The 20,744-nt window shown below is 29.1% G+C and overlaps 1 protein-coding gene across 1 annotated transcript in view; it reads left to right on the top strand.

Moving 5' to 3' along the window:
- Positions 1-20,744, top strand: part of LOC106679989 (eukaryotic translation initiation factor 4 gamma 1) — a gene marked incomplete in the record, with an annotated part of 44,865 nt that overhangs the window by 10,526 nt on the left and 13,595 nt on the right. The window contains 12 exon segments of the mRNA XM_067045767.1: positions 3,322-3,698; positions 13,412-13,617; positions 13,717-13,872; positions 14,828-15,029; positions 15,114-15,283; positions 15,432-15,530; positions 16,735-16,923; positions 17,407-17,544; positions 17,739-18,005; positions 18,201-18,277; positions 18,903-19,065; positions 19,535-19,799. Coding sequence (XP_066901868.1) covers positions 3,322-3,698; positions 13,412-13,617; positions 13,717-13,872; positions 14,828-15,029; positions 15,114-15,283; positions 15,432-15,530; positions 16,735-16,923; positions 17,407-17,544; positions 17,739-18,005; positions 18,201-18,277; positions 18,903-19,065; positions 19,535-19,799 — 2,309 coding nt within the window.

Genomic DNA, 20,744 nt, shown 5'->3' on the forward strand with positions numbered 1-20,744 from the left:
TATATACCTTGTTAGTAATTAGTCTGTGTGTGATAGATTTTAAAACCCTGGATACATGAGCGGACGTTAAATCTGGCCAGTAGTATCTTTTTTCCTTTCTCACTTTTATTCCACTTATTCGTTTCGAACAGCACATTATACAAAGTCTGTTTGGCCTTACTGGCAGGTTGTAGAATAATATTAATAAAATGTCTTTCTGTCAATCAGAGCAGTGTGGGAGTAGTGGATGGTCTACCAACTTTGTTCTACTGTTCCTGTTGGATAACAAAAGTACAATTTAATTTAATTCACAAAAAATAATTTTTAGAACTAATCAAGCACTCAACTCTGGTGGAAGTTGTGTGGAGGATTGTGAGTTCGGTTTCAGTCAATGGCTTACTCAAAAACTAAACCACGTCTCCTTCAGTTAAAATAATCTTAGAAAACAGAGGAAGCAAAGAATTCCGCAATATTATTAAGATATCTTAGACCAAACAGTTTGAATGTCTTACCCTCCTGCCCATGCGTGGCAAGATTTTCTTGAGCTGCAAGCTGCTTAAAAGATTTGTCTGACTTTAATAAAAGCAAGTCCTAGTATATATCTATTGGCAAGTGGCATAGAAGCAATACATTCTTTTATAGGATTCATATAATTTCAGAAGATTTACCAGCTTACATACCTAGGTTCTACATATTTGTCTTGTGAAAGAAGGATCACCAGAGTTGCTTTGAACACAAAAACACTTCACCAGCCAGTTGATCAGAACAGGAATGTAGATATTGCTGTGCATGACACTGACCAGATCTGTTCTATTTTTGTTTAGAGACATAGTATATAATGAAGACCAAACAAAATAAAATCCTCATCTTTGAGAGAAAGAATTATTGAATATTTGGTCCAACCATGGCTAGTGACCACTGTAGAAAATGGAATTATTGTGAGATATATGAGCTATTTGTGGAGCTATCACATCTTTACCTACCGAATATATATGATATCCCATGGTATATCTTATAAGAAACGTCTAATGAACTTGAGGTAGAAGATGGCCAGTACTCCAACAGGCAAGTGCTGCTAGGAGTAAAAAATAGGAGAGTGGCGGCACAGAACTGGAGCACCTGATAAAAGCTTAGCAAGGAGGTGAAGACCTAGGTCGTGCAGTAGGAAACAAACAAACATACATAACATTCCATTTTCTCCGGTCTAATATTTTTGTTCTCCAGTTGTTTATCTTTCAAGACAATGGGTGTTAAAATATTTCACTCCTTAGCCTCGTCTAAAATGAGTGCCATTGCAGTCCACAACTCTTTTTACGTCTATTTTTCACTTTATTGAAATTATCCAAAAGTTATTAACATATTTTATTATATTTACTACTAACTGGAATATTTACTGAAATAAACCAAATTATTAAATGTTGATACTAACCAAAATCTGTCAAACAAAATAATGAAACTAATGTTATTGAAATAAGTTAATAATATAATAAAAAAATTAATATATAAAATCAAATAGTGTTGAGAAGACATCATATTGATCATAAAGCTGTTAAAAATGGATGAATTAAATATCATAAGCAATGACATACTATAAAAGGTAAAGAGACAATTAAATAACCAAAATAGAGCTGCTAAGTAGACTGTTTATAAATCTCATTATTTACAAATATTTCCATTTAAAGAAATATAATGACTTATTTTATTTCCACATTTATTAGGAATCTTTGTATTATTAAAAACAGGTAGATTGCTTAAAATGAAAGTGAGGGTATACATATACATAACACAGGCAACTTTAAGTTAAGATGATAGGCGTATTTTTTTGTGAACTTTGGCTATTATATTGAGGGATTTTATTTTTGGATAATTGTTTAATAAATAATTGCTTAGAATTAAAGAAGCTAAAGATAAGGTAATGGAAGGGGAAGGGAGAGAGAGGAGAAAAGCTATTTAAGTTTTCATGTATATATTTGCTTTGTCTTGATGTGGTAAGGTAAAAATAACTTTCGGTAGATGGTCTGGAAAGATTTCAGATTGTTTTCTATCTGTTATGATGAAAGATCCATCCTCTCTCTGAATAGGTCTGGCACTTTCATGATCCTTTTATAGTTTCTTGATATTCCTGATTATTGAGCTTCCTGAATTACTCATGTAATTGTTGAAGTTAGTCTATTTGAATCAGAATGTTTATGTTTAAATCATATTTATTTGGTTGGTTTAATTTGCAAGGATAGTCTTACAGCTTAGCCCTGATATTGTGACAAGTTGGAAATTTTTTTGTTTCTTCTGAGAAGTTATTGGGAGGGGGCCCATATGATTCTTGAATAAATTTTATGAAACATTTTCTTGTTTTCTTCATTTCTAATATGAAAGTGAACTAGGGAGTATATAATAAAATTATTTTTAGTAGCAGTCTTTATCTTTTACTCCATAATTTAGCATTGAGTGTTGTTCTATTTTGCATGTTCCTTTAAAAAGAAGTTAAGTTCTTAGTTTTAAAGTGTCACAGACAGTCCATCAGTAGTGAAATTTAATGGAGCCTGGTGTTTTCTGTCTTGATATAGGCCAATGAGTAATTGTCTAATATTTAAACTTTAAAGAACAGATCCATTTTTTTTTTCCTCTCAGAAGGTAAAGTCATAACCCTATGCCAGATATTTTGGGTTGTATTCCTCACCTGTGATGAAATGTTTTCCTAGCTTCCGAATAAGCTGTGAAAGATTATTTTATTACTACTGTTCTTGATGTATATCAAATATGTTTTCTTTTAAAGTTAACTAAACTGTTCCAATGAACATTTTATATCTGGTAGATACATCAAAAGAAGAACAAGAGGAAAATTCAATAAGAAATAACTAAAATCGTAAATAAACTCTTTATTATGAGCCAACATTTGGCCCCAATTTTCTCAAGTCTAAAAAGATACAGGTAACAGAGTAAGAGGATTAGATAATATGGAATCAATGTAAACTAGTAAGGTGTGGTTAAAGATGATGCAAACAATTTTTTTTTTAATAAATTGATTTATAAAACCTATGGGCTTTCGTTTCGTTTTATTTTATTCTCTGAATGTGTTACATAATTTCAGTTGTTGGTATCTTTTTTAGCCCTACAAAGTAGGATGAAATATATGCTAATAATAAATAGTTTATTTAGTATTTGAGTTATTTTGTCCACACCGGGCCTTCCTTTTATTAATTACACTCAGTCAGTCAACTATCTTCCTATAAATATTTTTTATTTGAGAAAATATGTTATTGTAGGTTTGCGAAAGAATAATTAAGTTGTTCATTTTTGTTTACTGTCAAGTATTATCAAGCTTTTATTGATTTTTTTTTTCAGACCAAAGGTTCCATCAGTTGCTATCTTACCTGGGCGGAAATCTACTCCAGTTCCTCAAAATGTTTTGGAACCATCAAAGAAAAAAGAGAAAAAGGTAGTTGGTGTAACAGGAGGTTTGCCACCTCATAAAGAAGAACCAGAAGAAACTAAAAAATCTAGTTTTGCTGAAGCTTTAAACTTAAAGAATATAACCCAGTCAACTATCATAAAAACTGCTGAATCTGTTCAACCGCTCCCAGCCTCTATTTCTACTGACGCTGAGACTAATGGTGAACCAGAAATGGTTCCCATTGCTAACGTTTCGGCAACACAGTCTGTAAAGCACCATGAGAAACAGAAGCAACACGAGGAACATGCTCCTCATGCTCAGCATGAAAGTAAGTGTTTTATTATTATTTTGTTAATTTCAATTGTAATCTAAAGGAACAAATACTGGCTAATAGCTCCTTGCATTAGTATTTTTTTCAGTACTCTTAAAAAAACTTGTTGAAATTAAAATTCTTAATCTAAATATAATGTAGCAATCAAATTTTTGAAAATTTGTGTTGGTTATATGTATCAAAAGTTTCTGTATTACTAAATTAGGTTAAACATAATTTTACATCAGAAATATTTCTTATCTCCTGTAGAGGAGAAGTAGGTCTTAAGATTAAAATTAACTTTTTTTTTTTACTGTAGTTCTAGGTCTCTGAAATACAGTTCACTTTTGATTTTTTACCTTATCTTTTACTTTAAATGGACTCAAAATAAAAATCCTGTAGGATAGGTTATTTCATATTCAAAAACCCTTTGCTAGTATTACAGTTTTGTTTTTGGTAACCTAAATCAGCTTTAAAAAAAATATTGTTCCCCTTTAGTTAACTTAATTTGTTAATGTGAAAAATATTTTATTTTATGAATTTTTTAAAGGAAGGACACTTCAAATTAAATTTTAATAACTCCCTATATTATTTTTGACTTGGGCTATGATATTCATTTCTATAGAAGTGAACCTTTCCTAGAAATTATTTTCTCTTTATGGTATTCTTATAAAAAGACCCAAAATAATAAATAACTCCTTTTTTAATTGTTAATTATGAATTTTTGTCTATTTTCTGTTCATTAAGTATCAGTTTGGCACTGTTGTTAAATATATTTTTTTTATTACTAGATTCTTTTAAACTAATTGACAAATGGAATACAATTTAATTTGTTTTGTTTAAATAAAACATGCCCTTCTGTATATTTTATTTATTTTCTTAACAACCCTTTAAGAGATATTTTAACATCTTAAAGAAGACATGTTTTTATTCTTTTTAAAATGATGGAGTCCTGTAAAATCAAAGACCTCAATTTTAAGTTGTTTCTTTTGCCAATGCTAAATTTTTGTTTTTAATTGTATTTAAATTCTCTAAATCCTTAAGAAACTTGAGGTATACCTGTTCCTTCAGTGATACCCAAGATCTTAAGATATCAAAAATCTCTAAGATTTCCTAACATAATTTTAAAGAATAAATTTACATCAAGTTGAGTATGTATTGTTTGCCATAGTTGCCATGGTAAACAAATTTATACTGCTAAAATGTATACAGTGTACTGATTGAAGGCTTCTAAATTCATTTAGATTAGTGTTTAAAAATTAAACCACATGTTTTATTTTTTCATGTTCAAAAAATAGTTATCATTTTGCCCATGTTACTGCCTTTCTTTTTTTTTTATTCTTACAATTGCCATGCTTAAAATTCCTACAACAAATTGTAGGTGATTCATATTTCATTCCTATTCATCCTGGGATAGTAGGTTTTTTTTATCTAAATGAATAAAATTACTTTTTTCTTAGACATTTAAATGAATTATAGGTTGAGTTACATTATAAGAAAGATGCCACAATTATTATTTTTAGTATAGCTTAAAATAAAGTTGCAGTAGATTGCCCTATTTGGTTTTACATTTTTTTAAAATTTAATTTTCTTAATCTGAATGATTTAATGTAAATGAATTAAGTTAAGTCACAGCAGGTAGTCGTATTTGTTTTGTATTTTATTTCTTATAGTTTTAAACATTTAGTATTACTTGAAAAATTCTTATTGAGAAAAAGAAAGTCATCTCAAAGTGAAATACATCCTACAGCTAAAAGTATTCAGAAATTGGGTCAAGGAATTCTATAGTTCACTGTTCCTTGCCATATTTGTATGATTTTATATATATGAATTATTATTTTTACCGTGAAACCTATTGCAGTTTAACTTTTTTAATTTCTAGATAATAATTCTTGAAATAATTCATTTTAGTACCCGTTCATATTTCTTAAACTCCTGATCAGATGTAGCCTGGCGCGGCCATTATGTAATTTTAGTTCTTGACCTTCCCGTCAGAGGCGGTAGTAGTAAACTGACGTAAGGGTTTTTAAAGGCAGTTTTATTATTAAATAGGGTAAAAATGAAGGTTATTGTTAGGCATGCTAGTTATTCGAACCCCTTTTATCAACGTTTTAAGTGATGGTTTAGTTGAATTAGTAACTACAGAGATTTTATGCCCCATTGTCTTGAGTAGTGGGGGTAATATAACCATGCCTCTCAGCACTGCTGCCATTGCTGTCGTCTGGGGGTCCGGGTACGTAACACGTGCTGCTACTGGAGTTCATGTATGGTTCGTTCATAGAAGTTTACTAAAGCATATGCATCAAATTACACCGATTTTGACGAAGAGGTTAGATATAATGTTGGTTCTATCAAATTCTTTCACTGCGTGATGCCTTCTCTTGAGTTATAAGCATGTTAAGAAGGATTTCGTCCAGTGTAATGAAACCATGACATTGTAGAAAACGTCACCAGCACAATGGGAAGAAAAGGAGAGAAAGGTAGTGCATTTATTATTAAATATGTTGTTCTTTTACAATTCCAGAAAACAATTTGCTTGACCTTGACCATAGCCGGTTTTAAATATTTTGTTAATTAATTTTGCAAAATCTTTGGTGTGTCACCAGGCTGTCTTGAATGGATATTTTGTTAATTTTTATAATATACATGAATAATGTAACTTAAGAGTTCTCAATTCTTGACCATTGTGTTAGCCCATAAATTCTTGAGCTGCATGCATGTCTCTTTGAGATCAGTTTTAGTTAATAGTGAAACTTTATGTATGCTTAATTTATTACCCTGGTTTTCAGTTTACCATTTTTTCCATGTTGCTGTCCTATTTCAGGAATAAAATTTATAACCTTTTATAGTGCAGTTGAATTCATTGCACTCTTACCATGGTGTAGGTTTGGTGTTTAAGCATTAACCTTGTTCATCTGCAATTTAATACATTCTTGTTTTTAAATTGAATCGAATCCTGTAAATTATAGTTTCTATATAGAACATAAGGATCCCCTCTGCTTCTTTTGTGGTCTCTCTGACCTTGACCTATGCATTTTGGAATTATGTGCTCTAAATATTTCTTTTTTTTTTTATTAAAATTGTAATTATGGTGACTATTTTTCATATCATTGTGAAGATTTTTTTTTTAAACATTTGTGGTTTTGTGTTGTTTTTTAAAAATATGTAATGCTGAATATAAGTGTTTCCTAAACTAATTTTGCAGTTAATCTGGCCATTCATAGTTCATGTATCCATTAGTTATTAGCAAAGATTTTGCATAAGAGTTCTTGACCTATGCACAATATGTTTTAAAATTTATTTCTAGAAGTTACATTTTGCTGAAGAGAAGTAGCACCTAACGCAGTGGCTTAGAAACATTATTTTTTTCATTCCAATACTAAAAAAATATTAGACTGTTGTTTAATTTTTTCAAATTCTCAGAAACGTATAAATATTGTGAAATTTCATTAATTCTTTTTATATTAACTTTTTAAACCGCTGTATAGAATACTTTTAACTGTATTGAAAGTCTTACAATTCTGCTTTTTCATAATAAACCTAACCTTTTATAGTAGCAGAATTTAGTTCAATTTCAGTACCTCTGGTGCCTAGTTAGTTTTATGCATTCCAGCTTTCCCATTTTATTTTCCTTATTTTTTTCTTCACTTTCATTTGAAATTGTTTCACATTTAGGGCAGGGACTTCATCAAGGTCATTTCTTTTGTGGAATTTTTTTTTCAATTTCATGTATCCATTGTGTAATATGTATTTTTGTTGTTCCTAATTTTATGCATATGTTATATACAGTTAAAGGTTTTTTCCTCTTTAGATAGGTATGTTTTATTGTAAATATGTGTATTTGATCTAAGTTATAGGATCCTTTAATTTTAACATTTCTCGATAGCGTTTTAGGAAACCGGTTTGTCTTACAACATTTCCTAACTATTTATCTGTCATGGTTCCTAACTATGTATCTGGCAGGTATTTGGCTTAAGCTTAGTAGGTAGTTATTAAGGGATGGAGGGGGGCCTATTTTTAGGAGCCCCCATATTGGTTCCTTCTCTAGTATCTGTGATTATTCCTCATGTAAGATGTGTAGCTATTTCTTTTCTTTTTTATAGTGAAGATAAAATGTTCAAATAATTTACATACCATTGAATTATGAAGTGGATATATGTTGGGGATAAATAAGTGATTAATTAAATTTTAAAATAAAATGGAAGGGAGAAGAAGACATTCTCGTGGTCGTAATAATTCTACATCCAGAAGAAATTCTTCTAGTTCTCGTACACCTTCACGAAAGTCATCTAAAGACCTATCAACCGGCTTCCCCATAAATACTCAAGTTGATAGTAGTCTAAATGAAGTCTGTGAGTTATGAGTAAACATTTTTTTTTATTGCTTGTGGTTGAATTCTTGTATCTTATTTCTTACGTTATCATAGTGTTTATTACCCTCGTATAGTTTTATTTTTTTTATCTATCAAGAGGTCTTTTGATTTTATCAAGTGTTTATAGCTCAAGCATTTTTCTATGTATCATTGAAGTTATTAATTATTGGATTATGTTTGTTTAGATGGATTATGTTTATTTAGATGCATTATAACAAATATTGGGGCCTATGTATTCATAAACTTAGATCTCTGTTTTCAAGGAAGCTGTTGATGACTGTAGTAAGCTGTCTGTCTATATTTAGTAAAGACACCAACTTGAATCTATTTTAGTGAGCTTAACCCCCTCACTTTTGTCTCTTTTTTTAATGTCCATTGCTTATATTAGATGTATACTAATGCATTTATTTTCCATCTTTCACAATTATGACTTTTTTTTGTTTTAGAAATATGTTTCAGTTTTAATAAAATATATATCATTCTGCCACTACTGTTTTTCAATTATGACACTCATGTACTTGACTACTTTCATCAATATTTTTTTAAAATTTACTTTTGTTAATATAGATTATTAAAATATAAAATAATCTGTATAAAGTTTAGGCAGCTACTCCCTTTTGATCTTAAATAAGAGGTTTCTTGTATTGTTTTCCTATTGGCGATTTTTGATTCTCTAATCATATATTATGAAACATTTTTAGTTAATTTCATGATCTCTACTCCTTTCATTTGAGTTATTAAAAATTGTGTTTTATAATTTTAGTAATTTATTGGTAACGAAATTCCTTTGCTTTTCGTTATATTCAAATTAATAAATATAATATGTAGTATCATTAAGTTTTGAGATACTATAAAAGATACTTTCTTTTTTTTCTCTCAAAATTTCTTGTTCAGTTAATATGTATTTATTTATAAAATTAACATCGGTCTTGTCAATTTTTTGTCCTTTCCTTTGTATTTTTTATGTTAGTAGTTCTATATATTTTGTACAATATAATAAAAAAAATTAATTAATCACATGTTTTGACAATATTTTTTAGATTTAACCTACTTTCTTTTAGTTAGTTTATATTTTAATTTCTTTTTTAAATAGTTGTTCAAATAGATAGTTTAAAGTTGCCAGAACCGGACATACCTGCATTCATCTAATCACTTGTTAATACCTGATCAAACTCAGGAAATCTTCTATATTACTTTTGCCAAAATGTAGCAATTATAAGGTAAATGAAATGATGATTGTTTATGATAGTGATAGTATTGTGTTGAAAATGTTATATATATGTCTCTAAAATCATGGCTTGTATAACAGAAGTAATATATACCACTATATCACAACAATATTTTCAACCCCTTGGTAACCAACTGTTGTGGACGTTTTTGTTGTCTACTAATTACCACAATCTTGCTATTTTTGACTGGATAGGACATAAAGCTAATATTAATTGTCAGTTTTATTGAATAATGTTGGTTATTGGCCACTAATTCTTATATTCCTGTCTATTATCAGATGTTAACATTAACTTATTGTATATGAATGGATATTGTTTTAGTAATATGTAAAAGTTGTTTTGAATTTTTGTTTTCAAGATTCTTTATTTTGAGTAGTATTTAACATTGTATATTTATAGATCACTGTCAAGTGTACGTGTTGTCATTATAAGTATTGTCCAATAAGTTGAGTAGTTGCTGGCTCTTTCTATGCTTTTCTTTTGCTATTCAGATAAACTGACCATTTATCCTTAAATGTTATTTCTAAAATTAATTTTTATAATTATCTGTTTGTCTATGTGAGATATGTCTTTCCAGTAGCTCTTTCACAAGATTAACTGATTAGGGATAAAATCATTCTTATTTTTAAAGTAGCCTCTTTAGTTTCTCCTTATTATTAGATTATACTTGACCAAGTGCATCTGTTTTACTGAATTTTAAATAATTATGCAATAGCAGAAGGACCAATCACTTGAAAGAATACATCTTCAAATTGGCTGTATGAAGTTCAATACTCTTACAGACTAATACTGTCAAGAAATCTTTGTCCTGTTGAGAATTTAATTATTTTTCGATCGAGTAGTTTTATTGTTCTAATAGATGTATTGTAGTGAAGCAATTAGAAAAAAATATATACATATAATCTATTTTCTGTTACATATACTTTTTTTAACCACATAGCATAGGTATTTTTTCTAAATATTAGAAGAGTAATTAATTCATATTGTATTAGAACTACCATTAAGAATTTCAGCTTTGTAGAAATAATTATGGTAAGAATTACTGCTATTGTCTACTCTTAAGTTTTCATTACATAGTTAGTACTCCTTTCTTACAGGTCATAGCATGATTCTGTATTCAGCCTATCTAATGGTATTTTTCAAATTGGACTAATAGTTCCTAAAATTAGCATGTTCAAACAGACAAACTCTTCAACTCTAATCATTAGTAAAGATAAAAGATAAGATATTCTATAATTTTTATGGACTCTTAAAGTAGTTTTTGTCGAGGTATGAAGCTGAAATGAACATGAATTCCTGGTTTTATTTTTTAATTAGCATCTCAAGATTAGATCGAATTTGTTTGAGAAAAAAATTAAATGAAGCTGGATTGACATATAAGAATGATATACTAGTTCAGAAATAATGTCAGTTTTTACTGTTTCTTAATCTGCCTAAAACACAGAATTATCTCTTGATTCTGTTAATTTAGACCTTTTCATGAGTACGAACGTCTGGTGGATTGAGAATATCAAATCAAACTACATTAAGCTCCTTTCTTTTTTGCCTAGGTCAAACCAGATATTTTTATTGGTCAATATTTGTACAATATGCAATGGAGCTTCCGTTTCTATAACATCTTTAGGAAAAGTGTTAATATAACAGGATATTTGGATAAAATCTTTTTTTTATCATGATCCGGTGTTCTATAAATTGAAGGGCAGGGCATGATGTTTTTAAGTTAGTTTCCAGCTTCTCTAATACTGCAATTATTACAGGGAAGGTAATTGATTCCACCTGTATGCTTGTAGCAAGCATTCAATGATTTTTAGGGCAAGACTAAACAAATTTTTACGTCAGATGGCTCAGACAGATTGGTCATTAATATCCTATGAATTCTTCTGCACCCATGGCCCTGTCCATGTGCTTTCTTTTTTGTTTCATTCTTTATAATTAAAGCAGCAATGGATAAATAATGAATTTTGGAAGTGTTGATGGAGATGATCTACTATATTTTTCAGCTTGATTGGAGTTCATACATACATATTTCCAAAAACTTTAACTAAAAATTCCTATTTTTGTGGTAATGACCAATGCAATGTATATATTTTCCATTTTCTTCAATGACTTTTTTCACCTTTGTTATAGCTTACATGATTTGTACTCACTTTTTTTGGTCTCCATTAGGAAGTAATAGCTAAAGCAAGTTTAATTTAAATTATCATTTTTTAATGTTCTACTGATTTAATGAGTCTTCTAAAAAGTTACTAAAGATGTATAATGCTTAGTGTTACCATAGTAGGATCCAATTCTTTTTTGACTTTCCAGCTCAGGTTGTCTTTTTAATCCTGTTAGCTTATAAGCGTTTATTCATTTTCTTAGTATAGTTGCTTTTAGTTAATTAATTAAAGAAATCAAAATAATTCGCTCTCCAATGTAGCACTTTACAACCTTTTTTCATCTAGGCATCCTTCGCCAAAAAAAAAAAAAAATTATCATACCTTTGTCTAGCTAAAAAAAATTAAAATGTTGGCAAAATTACCCATAAAGGGGTTGTACATGTGGGGGGTACAACCTTAACAATTTTTTTCTAGATTTATTCCATATTGAGCAGTAGTATTTTAATTATTTATTATTATTTCAAAGCTTTTTCTTTTTTAATCACTACATTTTTCATTTTAAAGACATTATTTGTACCTTACTGGTTATTATAGTTTACACAGTGATTATTCTTTTAGATTCTAAGATATTGTTTTCAAATAAGGATTTCTGATTTTTTTTATTATCTGAGGGTTCATTTATTAAGGTGCACTAATGTTGGTTTTTTAGTTAGTTATCAGCTCAGTGCCTTTCAGTTACTTTTGTCTCAAATAAATATTTAGTTATTAAAAAAAAAAAAAGATTTATTTTATTCATTTGTTTGTCAGCTTACGTTTTTTGCTTTGTATTAACAAGTAAAATGGTGCCTGTCTAGAAATTTTTTTGTTTTGGATTTTTGTTTAATTATTTTATTTTCTAAATGAGTGGTAATTGAGACTCTTCTCCCACATAAGTAACAGTTGATTGCTTAATTATTTAACATCTAAGTTGATGTTAACCAAAGCTATTGTTGAATTTCTCTTACCTCAGTGCTTATTCTTTTAAGTGCTGATTAGGTTAATAGTAGTATTGTGCCCGAAGACATAACGGCTGAGCAGATTTGTGTGTGGGTCCTAGAGCACACGTTGGAATGTTGTGGGTTTGATTCCCACTAGGGCCAGTCAATATTTATTTCTTGGGGATTCTGAGAAATGAATCTTGACACTCCCACTTAGTTTAGGGATGGTTAGGGATGGCGGGAACTTCAAAGTAATCGCTTGCAGTTTGTAAAAAGTATCATTTGATCTACTTGCGAGGCTAGTTCCTCTAACAGTTACCAATACCAATTATTGTGCCTGGGTTCAGATTGTAATGAGTTCTGTATACTGGTAAGCCAAGGGCTTTTCGTGTCACCGGTAATAAGGTTGTCTTAATGTCAGCAATATTTTGCTGTAAAATATGAATAAAATTATTCTATAATTCATTGCTACTTAAATATTTTACTATAAAATGTGATCTCAAACGATTTACCTCCTGAGACATGGGTTTTTTTTTTTTTTTAAATACTATTGTAAAACTGTGGATGTTTATTGGGGATGGGGAAAAGGTGCCTTAATAATGCTTTGCTACCCTCTGGCAAGGTTCCCTGTTCCGGCCCTGCATATGTTAGTTTTCATAAATTCTTAAAAATATTTATGTGTATACAAAATTTATTAATCTTTTGTTGAAATTCTAATACATTTTAAATTGAATATAAGTATTACCCGATTTGGTATACCTGATGTTAATTACATTATAAATTGGGTCTGCATATAAGCCCATCACTACAAATAAAACTAGGTGAATATTAGGTTGCAAAAATACTGACAGGTATTCCTGGTGGTACAGCGTATTTGTAGTTAAAAAATTTTTTTTTATTTATGTTTTATTGATTTCTTTTTTTCCCTTTATATAAGGAACATTAGTTTTAGTTCTAAGCTAATCCTAAAATCTAAGAAATTGCTTTAATTTTATTTTAATTATGCTTGTGTTACTGCATTGTTGCTATAATGAATTTTGTGTGTTCCCTGCTGGAGGTGGTAAGCCATTGTCGAGGCCGAAGCAGAAAAAGAAAGCGAACCTGAAGGAGCTTAACCGGAAGGGCCAGGAGAAGGAGGGTGGCTCTGATATGGACGCATTCACTTCATTGCCTCCTACGCCAGCAGCTACTAATGCCTCTTCTGTTGAAGCTAAGGCACCCTCGCCTCTTCCCACGGCTCCATCAGTCCAGCAAGCAGAGGTAATATATTCAATTTAAAATTAAAACATGCAACATTAATTTATTAAGTTTTCTTAGTTTTTTTTTAACAACTATAATTATAAAATTATCAATTTGCAGGTTGTGACACCTCAACCTGTCGACGAAGCTCCCTCTGTCATTGAGCAGCCTGCCCTGCAGCAGCCTACATTGTCATCTCCCCTTGTGTCTGATGTGACAATTTCACAAACTACCATCATTCCACCTCCTGTTACAAACAAAAATATAGATAATGAGGTATGTTTCAATATGTTTCACTAGTTCTAGTTTTTACTTTGTATCGTAATCTCGTACTGGGGCTTTATTCTGTTCCTTCAAACATATATTAATATGCACCCAATGATTATCAGCAGCAAAAAAATTTGATACCATATTTTATAAGAGGTAAAATGTTCATAATTTTTATTGCCTGGTCTAGTAGTTAAAAGTATATAATTAGGATTTTCCTAAATATTTGAGGAGTAAAAATAAAAATATGGAGTAGCAAAATTAATGCAATATTTTTAACTTTTGACAAAGCATTATTGTACCCTTTTGCTCTGATGATTAAACATGGAATGAGTCCTGGTGAATAATTTTAATATGCGCCCGAAAAACAGCCATAGCAACAACTTATCTGCTCATTGTCAATGTACTGTTTAATCATTTCTCCTTCACCTCCAACCACGTCCTTAAATGGAGTTAAATTTCCATGTCAGCTACCACCAAGCCTTCTTCAAAATAGAAAAGTCCACAATATGCTAAAAATGATTTAATATAATAGGACATTCTCAATTACCTACCTACACATTAAGTACTTTTGACAACTGTTTGCCTTCATTTATCATAACTTTAACAAAAATTTCTTAATGTGTCATCATTCTCAGTTAGAAACTTTTTTTACCCTCTACTTAGCCATAAGGTAATCTTATTGAAGTGGTTGTATGAAGGAGGTAACTTCTTTTTAAGCTCCTTTCTATCTATAATGGTGTCAAGCTGTTGCATCCCTACTTGTGCTTCTATTTAAAATGTATTAAAAATAAAAGCTTTTATTCTCAAATTAATTTGTTCCCTAGAATATATATATATATTTTAGTTATATTTTTCACCATAAATATACAACTAGATAGGTTGTTTGTTTTCGATTGTATAAAAAAATTTTGAATTTGTTTAATGATTTTTTTTCTAATTCAACTATGATTGTTACATCTAGCAAGATGAAGGTATGGTGGATATGGAGGAAGAAGAGGTGACTGACGATCAATTAATGGTGGCAGTTAAGAATGAAGAAAATAGTAAAGCCTCTGCTGCTGCAAAAGATAAAGTAGTTAATGATGTTGATGAACAAATAGTTATCGAGACCACCGTGATCGAGAGGTCAAAGCCTCCTGTACTCAAGTACACCTATAAAGAAGGTATTGCTACCGCTTAGAGATTTTAATGGTTGATTATTTTTTATTTTTTGTACATTATTTTTTATCTTTTTATTTTTTTAATAGACCAGTGGTCGCCCTTGAATCCGGAAGGTAAAAAAGTATATGATAGAGACTTTCTTTTGGGTTTGCGCACAGAAGCTCTTTCAATAAAGCGGCCTGATATTGAAGACTGCGATATTATTAAGACTGACAGTAGTAATAATAATAATGTTTCCTCTAATAACAATAACAGGGTAAGCTTATTTATTGTATTATGTTATTCTTTTATTGTAATACAACACCCTCTGTTGAATAAGTTTAAACAGTTTGACAATTTCTATAATTTACAGGTATTATTTTAGCAATGATAATATATAATTATGTGTTTGTTTGCTATTCTAGAGATTACATGGTTCTAATAGCATGGGTATGAGCAGAGGAGAGGACAGGTTCATAACCCCTCCTTTCCTGAGTAGGGCTTCGTCAAGTCAACGAGGAGGAGTATGTTTTCCTATTATCTTTTTTGCATGAAACCGCTTAGTCTTGTCTAAATAAGAATATAATTTTCAATATTCAAGTAGTAAGAGTTAAGTAGAAGACCATGTAACTTAACATTTTAGGGGAAAAAAAATAAGAACTTTTGTTTAGAAAAATATTTTACACACTCTTTTCTACATTAAACCTTGAATTTTCCTAGTCTCAAGAAGCTGAAAATTTCATTTTCTGGTAATAAATAATCTTTGACCATTTCTCAGATTCAACTTCGTTATATATGCTCTTCCACTTTGCTCTTCAGTTATATGATTATATCAAATGAATGGATTCATGTCGTATTGACTATTATTTTTTCATTTGTAAATATAAATTTTTCCTTTATACAGTATATTTAGAGTTCACATTATTAGAATAGTACTGAAGTAAATAAAAAAGATAACTTTTAATAGTGACAGTTAAAATTTTTAGATTATAATTTTTTTTTTAAATAAAAAATAATAACATGATATTAAGTAGTAAATAAGTGCTTATCAAAGTGTAGGTTTTGTTTCCGAGTAGATAAAATGGAATTATATAAAAATTCATTCTTGTTTTATATTTTACTTAAGTAGCATCTAGGAATTCAGCCCTTAATAGTACCAATATATATTATATTATATATATATATATCCCTTAATAATCCAAACTGAGCATTTAAAACTAACAATTTGATTAGAAGTTACAATGAGTAAAAATATTTGATGTTGATCATTCTACTAGATAAATGATTTATTTCGTAATATTAGGAAATTGTTCACTCCAGTATAAATAATTAACCTCTTGGAGGTGTTGGGAAAGAAATTAACTAAGTTAACTGTTTAGCTGATATTAGCTCAGATTTGTTTATTTTGAAGATATTTTGCAAATAGCAAATTAATTGAGATATAGTATTTATAAAATATACCTAATGATGTAAAGAAGTTATTGGTTTTATTTCCTACAAAAAAAAAAAATTTTTTCATCACTTTTTCCCTCCAATATAGATTTTTTTTTTCTGCAATTTCTTTATAAAATAATATTTCTTGTTAAAAAAAAATGCTAAATATAGATTAGAGTTTGCATTCTTATTTTAATTAAATTATTTAGTTCTAAGATATATTTTAATATTAATGTATATTTTACTTAACAATAACTAATAATACATTTATGTCAGATTTCTTTTTTCCCGCAGATGATGGGAAAGAGAGGATCACAGCAAGGAAGACCTGGTGGTGGTGGAAGGAGTGGGAAGATAATGTACTCAAGCTCTCAATATAAGCCTGATGTTGATGAAGATCTCCACTGGGCCGGTAAACAAGGTTGGAAGCCAGAACGTTGCAAATCTCCTCCCAAACTTTCTGAGGAAGAGATAAAGACTGAAGTAAGTTAATTTCTTTGTTTATTTTACTTTAAATATCATTTAAGAGATTAAAAAAATAATAATAAACCTATATGAGAATCAGGTACTGTTCTTAATGTTGATGAAATAAAGTAAAATATTTCATCACCAATATTCTCTCAAATTAAGTGTAAATTTAAAAAGTTGCGGATAAGTCTAAAAATTGGTTAAATCTTTTTCTTTTTTTTTTTAAATTTGATTACACTGAATGATATTGCACTGATACGGCAAGAGAAACTTCTCTTAGGAAGCAATTATGTTTAGACTGTAGGTAAATTAAATTATTTATGGATAATAATTTAAAAGCTTTATAAAGAATCATTGAAAAAAAAAAGTTTTTTATTTTCTCATTTAGCTAACCTGATATCTTTTTATTTTTGATTTATTGTTATTATCTATATTTTATATTTATTAGTTATTATTTATTCCTATTTTGTTTTATATTTATTTTTTTATTTTTTACAGAATTTATACAAAAAAGTTAGAGGTATCCTAAATAAATTGACTCCTCAGAAGTTTGATACGCTTCTGGAACAAATTACTCGTCTTCCTATAGACACTCAAGACAGACTAAAAGGAGTCGTAGAACTTGTTTTTGATAAGGTATTTATCTATTTTTATTAATATTTTAATTTAATAGAACTGGTTAACCAATATCAACATTTTTTATTAAGAGATATTTGACATTAATTTCGTATTGTTTTATAAACTCCTATAATTGAGTTCCATTAAATTGTCCAATAAAAATATGTTATATATTCTTATTGATGTTGTTAATATATACTAATTGTTTATAGGCTGTTGATGAACCATCTTTTTCAATTGCTTATGCTAAGTTATGCCAGAACTTGAGTAAAATGAGTGTTAAAATTGTAAAAGAAGAGTCTCAAGGAAATGAAAATGCTCAGCCTCATGCTGATGCCTCGTTTAGGAAAGTACTTCTAACTAGGTGTCAGCAAATGTTCGAAAAGAAGCGAAAAGAGGAAACTGGTGAAGATGGAAAAAAATCCGATGATGAAAGAATTGCTGAATTACAGCAATCTGTAACTACTGAAGAAAGCAAGGTAACTATATCATTCCTTTATGATAGTTATTAGGTTTTTCTTCATCGCTAGTATTGAGTTGTATATAACATATGTTTTTCATAAGAAGTTTTATTTTAAATGCCACTCATTGACTAAAATGAAAGTAGCATAGCTAATTGACAGTAAGTTATAAAATAATTTTAGTGTATCATAATCGAATATTAATTGTTACAGGATAAAAAGAAAGAGTTACAACTTTTACTGGAAGAAGAAGAAAGAAAAATAAGAGTCAAATATGTCGGCTTAGCAAGGTAAGCATTTAAGAACGGGTTGAAATTAACTCTTAAGTATAATAGACGGTGATGTAAGCAGAGTTCATTCTTATGTCCCTCATGTTAGAGCCTCTTCCAAATTGACAGGGGTCCTGAAGAACATTTATTATTTTGATATATGAATTTATTTTTTATTTTATTTAATCAATACATCTATGTGAAAATGATTAACTCAATTTAAAAAAAAAAAAAAAAAAAGGGTTAGGGGTTCAGTACTTTGTAAATAAGTACTTTTTCTTGATCAACAGATGTAGAAAGAGGTGATTTGTTAATAATAACTTTTAACTACCAGATTTTTCCCCAATTATTAGACTCACTTTATGAGCCTAGATGGAGGATCTTGAAGGGCTCCACAGGGTTACTCAAGACTACAGTAACAAATCATTATCTACCACTGTCCCGGTCCTCCAAGTTTGTAGCATAAAACAGTGTGTTACTGAGAAACCCCACTTTCATGTCCTTAGATTGCCTTGGTTTAATGTCGCTTGTGAATTTAAGCACATAATTTAGTAAAATTCCAAAAGTAATTGAGAAATGAACATATTTTTGTTCCATAGTTATAACTTATTAACACTGTGTTATAATCAGAATTATTTATTTTCAGATTTATCGGAGAGTTGTTTAAGCTCCAAATGTTGACTGCCAGTATCATGCATGGATGTATCAAAACCCTGCTTGAAAAAATTGAGGAAGAGTCTTTAGAATGTCTTTGCAAACTTCTCACTACTGTTGGCAAAGAGCTAGAAAGTCAGTGTCCTGATTCTAAGGTAAATTGTTATTTAGTTTTTATTAGAGTAGTAATTAAATTTGTAGATATTGTTTCCTTTTCTGTGGAAGAATACATTATCCAATAAATAAGCATGTCTTTAATAAGTTCATTTAACTGTAAGTTTCAACTTCCCATTTATCTTTTTTTATAGAATTTATAATATAAAGATATTTGTAGAAGTTATAATATGAAGATTTTATCAAATTTAATTTTTAAAATGTAATATCAAATGATTGACTTAAATAGAAAATTTAAAATTAGGTATCAAATTTAAATAATACCTCAATGATTAAAAATAACTTATATTTTCTGGATACATTTAAATAAATGAAGAAAGTATGTCCCCTTAATATGAGAGGTTAACATGGTATATTACAAATATACCATTATATATATAGCTAGATAGATACCATATATATGGATACATGTTTTTAGTTATATTCTAATTTAATTTGTTGTTAATATAGGACATGGATGAGTATTTTGGAAAGATGCGAAAGCTCTCACAGAAATCGTCCAATTCGAAGGTTTCCTCTCGTGTTAGATTTATGTTACAAGATGTAATAGAGCTTCGATCAAACAGATGGGTACCTAGAAGGGATGAGAATAATCCTAAAACCATGGAACAAATTCAGAGAGATGCTGAGAAGGAATTGGAGAACGCTGCTATGTCGTCAATAGCTAACCGATCCAAGCATTCTGATCGCGATATGGATAGAAGAAGGGGTCAAAGTAAGATTTTTAAAATTATACCATATAGCTTAGATGTACACATTTTTATTTATTTTTTAGCTGAAACGAAAAACCAATAAGGTTACACTTATTCAATTAACCAAAATTATTAATTATAGTATGCAAATGAATTTTTCAAAATTTTCCTACCAAAAACTTGATTGTAACTTCAGAACTTCATTTAAGTTAGCTTTAAATATTTTTGTTTGTTCATTACTGCATTTACTTGATCTTGCTCATAATTATAACAATTCACTGACTTATAGTGACTTTTTTAATTAATAAAAGCACTTGTACTAATATTTTAAATAAAATTATTTTCGTCCATCAACACCTCTGTGCGTGTGAATTCTCAGAAGAAACTTCCAAATATTTGTCTTATTATTATGAATTTTGAAAAGCAACTGACTAGATCCGCTTTATACGTGCATGTCATTGGCCAAAAAAATAAAACAAAGGAAAATCTTTATTCTTATTAATTATTGCTTTGCTGTTTATTCATGTTGAAAACTAATTCTTAATTAGTTTTTAAGTCTTTAAATTTTGCAAGTTCTTATTGCTGATATATATTGTTTCATAAGTGCATAGTTATTGGCATTTCTTTTATTTAGATTTCATTTTTCTGATCTCTTAACAAGAATTATCCTAATATTGAAATTTAAAAAAAAAAAAGGTATTCATTTGTATTAATTATGCTATTCAAAGGAATTATTTATAAATCATGAATAATGCTTAATTCAAATTTATGAAATAATTTATAACTTTTTTCATATTGAACATGTATACTTTATTTTCTAATCAAAATAATAGTTTGTTCAAATTATTATTGTTAATCAACTTTTTCTTGTGCCTTTTATAATATTCACATTTAATTATTCAGTTTTCAATGTCTGTTCTGGGCATGGTAACGGTTAACATTTTTTTTTTTTTTTTTTTAATTTTTTT

The sequence above is a fragment of the Halyomorpha halys genome, unplaced genomic scaffold (genome assembly GCF_000696795.3).
Source record: "Halyomorpha halys isolate HHAL.00 unplaced genomic scaffold, Hhal_1.1 Scaffold238.1, whole genome shotgun sequence".
Classification (NCBI taxonomy): Eukaryota; Metazoa; Arthropoda; class Insecta; order Hemiptera; family Pentatomidae; genus Halyomorpha; species Halyomorpha halys.